The sequence below is a fragment of the Apium graveolens genome, unplaced genomic scaffold, assembly GCF_009905375.1.
Source record: "Apium graveolens cultivar Ventura unplaced genomic scaffold, ASM990537v1 ctg7053, whole genome shotgun sequence".
NCBI lineage: Eukaryota > Viridiplantae > Streptophyta > Magnoliopsida > Apiales > Apiaceae > Apium > Apium graveolens.
In genome coordinates this window covers 18,805-24,476 of record NW_027420001.1, presented here as the reverse complement: position 1 = coordinate 24,476, position 5,672 = coordinate 18,805, and the positions used below count along the sequence as shown (strand labels likewise).

Sequence of the window (5,672 nt, the reverse complement as noted above, 5' to 3'; positions counted from 1 at the left end):
TAATTCTCAAATAGGAAGGGGTAACAAAGCTCCTAAAATCAAGAATCTTGTAGTAAGTAATTTATATTATAATTTTTATAGTATGACAGTAATCTTGATTTAATCAGTTTGTAAAGCCAGTTTTTTTTATCTAAACAGGGATCCCCGAAACAGCCTGGTGGGGTTGAATGTGGTTATGTGGTCATGAGGTACATGAAGGAAATTATTGAGGACAGGGAAATTTCTTTTACTTCTAAGGTCCGTACATTACTATTACTATCTGACTAATCACATTATTATTTAAAATTTTATTTGTGGCACTATAATTATCTATTCTCCTCTAGATGGATTTTCACCAAGAATTGTGTCTACAATATTGAAATAACTACTACATTAGACAAGATTTTTTAAAGGTTTTACACATGTGAGTATTTTGGGCTATAAACAAAAATTTTTAATTTTGATAAAATATTACAGTTATGTAATGTTTTGACATAAAATATAATCCTGTCAATAGACATCGGTCCTTAGACATCGGTCAATAGACATCGGTCCTTAGACATCGGTTGCTCAGACGACCGATGTTAAAGTTCATTTAGACATCGGTTATTTTAAAACCGATGTTACTTATTGTTTTAGACATCGGTCCAGAAAATAACTGATGTCTATACTTATTTTTCAAAAATAAAAAACGTTAGTTAGACATCGGTTTTTCTATATAACCGATGTCTTTGTTTTATAGACATCGGTTGTATTTTACAACCGTTGTCGATGGTTAACTTAAAAAAAATAAAAAAAACGCGGAAACTTTCCCCCCTTATTCCCCAAATATTCCCCCCCTTAACCAAAAAAAACCCGTTTCTCCCCCCTAATTATTTTTCCTGTCTCTCTCTCACTCTCTCTCTGCTCTCTCTCTTACTCTTACTCTCTCTGCTCTCTCTCTCTGAGCTCACTCTCTCTAGTTCTCTTTCCCTCTCTCTTCCATCTCTCTGCTTCTCTCCCTCTCTCTCTTCCATCTCTCTCTATCTCACACACACACCATATCAGATTATAATAAGTACATAGGTTTTAATTAAACCCCAAATTAAAGAACACCATCAGTTAATTAAAATCCATCTACGAGAAACCCGAATTTCTGAACAGGTGTGTTTGTTCATTTAGGTTTGTATGTTCGATTAGGTTACATTTGTTCAATTAGGATTTGTTCATAAATTTTAATGGGTTTTTTCCTTTTTGAACAGGTTTTGAAATTCATTGAGCCAAATAAGGTTTGTACTCTAATTTTATATTTTTTCTTGAGTTGTTTTAAATATGCATGTATATATATTTACATAAATCTGCATTTTTTAACATAAATTAGGTTTGTGTTCTTGTGTATATATATTTAGGTTTGCCTAAATATATCAATTAGGTTTGATATTTGCATGTATTTTCTTTTCTGGTTGATATCTTCCGATTTTTGTCCGTTTAAAGTTTTAAGTAATAGTATGTTTTTAAATTCGATTTTGTCCATTTGCAGATTATCTCATCAAGTCTTGGAATTTGACAGTGCCTGCACATTTTACTTCAAGAAGGAGGTTAGAATTCTTATTCGTTTGCTTTTTTCCTTTTTTTGTATACATTATGTAGGAAGGGATTCACCAGTAACCGATCTGTCATTATTTATGTATACATTATTTGATTGGATTGTTGTTTATGTATCAGATTTAGTGTTATCGTTCTCTTTTAATAGATGAGATGCCATGAATGTACTAGTTGTCATTTGTGTAAAATCTTTCAATTTTTTAAGGGCATGTTTGTTATTAATTCGCGCTTGAATATGTGCACTTGTATTGATTATGCTAGTTAAACAATGTTGACTTCTTGGTTTTGTTTATATGCACTTGAATATGTGCACTGTATTGATTAATTCGCGCTTTGATGTTGAAATGACCATCTGGTGGTTAGGTTGCTAGATTGCTGGTCATACATTTTCATTTATGGATAAGTCGTGGATATCGAAAGATAGGGATTCTTTAGAATTTGAAATTGGCGTCGAAGAATTCTTAATTTTCGCTGAAGAAAATTGTAAAGATCCTAAAAGAATTCCTTGTCCATGTGGTCGATGTGTGAATTTTAAAAATTCTCAACCAAAATCATAAGGGGACATATCTACGATCATGGTTTTAGTTTGGGGTATGTTGATTGGATTTGGCATGAAGAAAAATCTACTAGGAGTACTTGGTCTTCTATAGGTAGTACACGTCCTGCTTCAGACCAACCTATAGAGCACTTTGTTGCATCAGAAACTGTTGAAGTTTGTGAAGCGACTTTTAATTCGGGTAATTACGATAAGGATTCATATGATTTTCAGAGGTTTGTTGTTGATGCGGAACAACCGTTGTTTGAGGGTAGCGAGTGCACAAAGTTAGAGTCAATGTTAAAATTGCACAATTGGAAAGCTAGGTTTGGTATTAGCGACACTGCCTTTACTGAGCTGCTCTCTTCAGTTGGCTCGATCCTTCCCAAAGATAATGTGTTGCCTCCTAACGCATATGAAGCGAAGAAAACTTTATCCGATTTAGGTCTAGTGTATATAAAAATTCATTCGTGTCCCAATGATTGTATACTGTATAGGGGCATACATTCTGATGCTTCTCAGTGTCCTCATTGCAAGCTGTCACGTTGGAAAGTACGGAAGAATGGCCAACTTAGGGTCAATGTTCCAGCCAAGGTCATGTGGTATTTTCCTATAATTCCAAGATTTAAACGGTTATTTAAATCTCCCTCTACTGCTGAACTCATGACTTGGCATGCAAATCAGCGAATAAATGATGACAAGATGTGACATCCGGCCGACTCTCCTTCTTGGAGGAATATCGATTACCGGTGGCCTGCCTTTGGTAGTGAATCTAGGAATATTAGGTTGGCTTTATCAGCGGATGGTATCAACCCGCATACTAATGGGTTAGTCAATCGATATACATGCTGGCCAGTAGTGTTGGTAACGTACAATCTTCCTCCGTGGTTATGCATGAAAAGGAAGTTCATGATGTTGTCAGTTTTAGTTCCTGGTCCACATGAGCCGGGAAATAACATCGACGTTTATTTACAACCGTTGATTGATGATCTGAAAAAACTTTGGGAAGAAGGTGAACCAAACGTTTATGACGCCTATAGTAAATCATATTTCACTCTAAAAGCAATTTTATTCTGGACTATAAATGATTTTCCAGCATATGGAAACTTGTCAGGCTGCGTGAATAAGGGTTATAAGAGTTGTCCAATTTGTGGTGACGATACTGTGGCTAAATATTTAAGTCACAGTAGGAAGATGTGCTTCCAAGGTCATCGCCGTTATTTGCCTAGGCAGCACCCTTATAGGAGGCAGAAGGCGGCCTTTAACGGACAACAAGAGTTGGGGAACGCATGTCAACCCCTTTTCGGAGAAGAAGTGTTAGCGCGTCAGGAACGAATTGATTTTTGTTTTGAAAAAGAGGTGAAGAAGTCGAAGAAGGTGGAATGTCCATGGAAGAAAAATCTGTTTTCTTTGAGTTAGAATATTGGAAATATCATCATGTTCGCCACTGTCTCGATGTTATGCACATCGAGAAAAATGTGTGTGGATAATCTGCTTGGGACGTTATTAAATATGTGAAAGTCAAAAGATAGTGAGGCGGCACGTCGTGATATGATTGATATGGGTGTTAGACATGATTTAGCTCCTCAAGTAGGAGAAAAGAAGACCTATCTGCCTCCTTCCCCTTTTACTTTGTCGAAGGTTGAAAAAAAGAAAGTGTTGAACTCATTCTTGTCTATGAAACTTCCTTCTGGACATGGATCAAACATAAAAAATTGTGTATCCATGTCTGATTTGAAGATATACGGGCTTAAGTCCCATGACTGCCATATCCTTCTCCAACAACTCCTCCCTGTTGCCATTCGATCCGTTCTCCCAAAAAATGTTAGGGTCACAATCATACGACTGTGCTTCTTTTTTAATGCTTTATGCAGCAAAGTTGTCGATGTCTCGAAACTCGATAAATTGCAGTCAGATGTAATAATAACCTTATGCGATCTAGAAAAAATATTCCCTTCATCATTTTTTGATGTAATGTTACATCTTATTGTCCACTTGGTCCTAGAAGTGCGTTTATGTGGACCGGTATTTTATAGATGGATGTATGCCTTCGAACGATTCAATAAAGTGCTAAAGAGCTACGTACGAAACCGATATTATCCTGAAGGTTGTATGGCAGAAAGCTACCTTAAAGAAGAATCAGTAGAATTCTGCACAGAATTTATGAGCCAGACTTGTACAACTGCCGGCATTCCAGTTGAGCAAGGCAAGCAATCTGGTCCATTATCTGCCGCGATAATAAAGGTCGTGGAAGAAAAAGAGCGAGATGAGGCTCATCTGCATGTCCTTCAAAACAATGATGAAGTGTATTCCTATATCGTGTACGTTTATTTTATTAACTTGTCCTATTTGTTTGAAGATGTAATTTTTGTGGGTTATTTCTAATATTTATGCATATTCTCAGAATGCACAAGGAGTATTTGGATGAAATTTACCGAGGGAAAAAAAAGTGTTCATTGGCTCTTGGGAGAGCACAATCGGCTATTTGCCGATTGGTTTGAAAAAAAAGTAGGTTTTCTGTATTGTCTACTTAAATAGTTGTTAGTTGTAGTTTGCAACTGATGGATATTTTTATTATATAATATTATGTATAGGTAAGTAGTGAAATGAAGGGAAATCCCGATGCTGTTTCAGAGACGATACGATGGCTCGCTGGAAAACCATCATTTTCTGTTTTAACTTATCAAGGTTTTTCAGTCAATGGAGTCCGATACTTTACGAAAGACCGAGATGATGCGCGAGTTGTTCAAAACAGTGGAGTTTCTGTGGTTGCTAAGGCAGTCCAGGTGTCCAGTGCGAAAGATTTAAACCCCATTGAGAGTGATATGACCTTTTATGGCATAATCTTGGAAGTATGGGAGTTGGATTACCATGAGTTCAAAGCTCCACTCTTCTTGTGTAAATGGGCAGAGAATGATAAAGGCTTAAAGATCGACGATCTTGGCTTCACACTTGTGGATTTCAATCGACAAGGCCATAAGAAGGATAAATATGTCTCTGTTGACCAAGTCAACCAGGTGTTTTACATTAAAGATCTGGTTGATCCTACTTGGCCGATCGTGTTAACTTCCACAACTAGAGACTATCAAGAGTTGTATAACGACGATGATTTGGGTGACACGATCATGGAACATCCTCCATTCTGCTCTAACATCCCTGCTTCTGATGTGACCAATGAAGACGTTGCGCATAGTATTAGGCCTAATGTTGAGGGAATTTGGGTTAAAAAATGATCCTGTTAATTTAGCTCTCTGTACTTTTTGCTTGTTATAATTTAATCAGCATATTTAATTTTCCTTTGTAATTTTTTTGAGTAAATGAATTATAGTGACTAATGCATTTTTCTTTTGTAATTTTTCTTTTATAATTAATTTGTATTTTGTTTTTGTATTTGTTTTGAAATTTTCCAGTTGTAATTTTGAATGCATTTTTATTCATGCATATGTAATTTTGAATGTATTTTAATTCATGTAGAGTTTCATTTATTCAGTGACTAATTATTTCTTGTTTTATTATTCAGAGTGAAGGACAAAAATGGCAAAGAAAAAGAGAACCAACAAAAGCAAATCTAAAA

General features: G+C 35.8%; 1 protein-coding gene across 1 annotated transcript; it reads left to right on the top strand.

Annotated features, from left to right (window-relative positions):
- Positions 1-3,649: 3,649 nt before the first annotated feature.
- Positions 3,650-5,331, top strand: LOC141703744 (uncharacterized). Its single transcript, XM_074507175.1, has 3 exons — positions 3,650-4,419; positions 4,503-4,593; positions 4,693-5,331. Exons 1-3 carry the CDS (start codon positions 3,650-3,652, stop codon positions 5,329-5,331), a joined length of 1,500 nt encoding a protein of 499 aa, XP_074363276.1.
- Positions 5,332-5,672: the final 341 nt, after the last annotated feature.

Excerpts from the sequence above, each read along its gene's own strand:
- LOC141703744 (XM_074507175.1), top strand. The coding sequence starts at position 3,650 with ATGATTGATATGGGTGTTAGACATGATTTAGCTCCTCAAGTAGGAGAA. Across the intron at positions 4,420-4,502 it reads GAAGTGTATTCCTATATCGT|AATGCACAAGGAGTATTTGG; the intron begins GTACGTTTATTT and ends GCATATTCTCAG. Across the intron at positions 4,594-4,692 it reads AATCGGCTATTTGCCGATTG|GTAAGTAGTGAAATGAAGGG; the intron begins GTTTGAAAAAAA and ends TATTATGTATAG.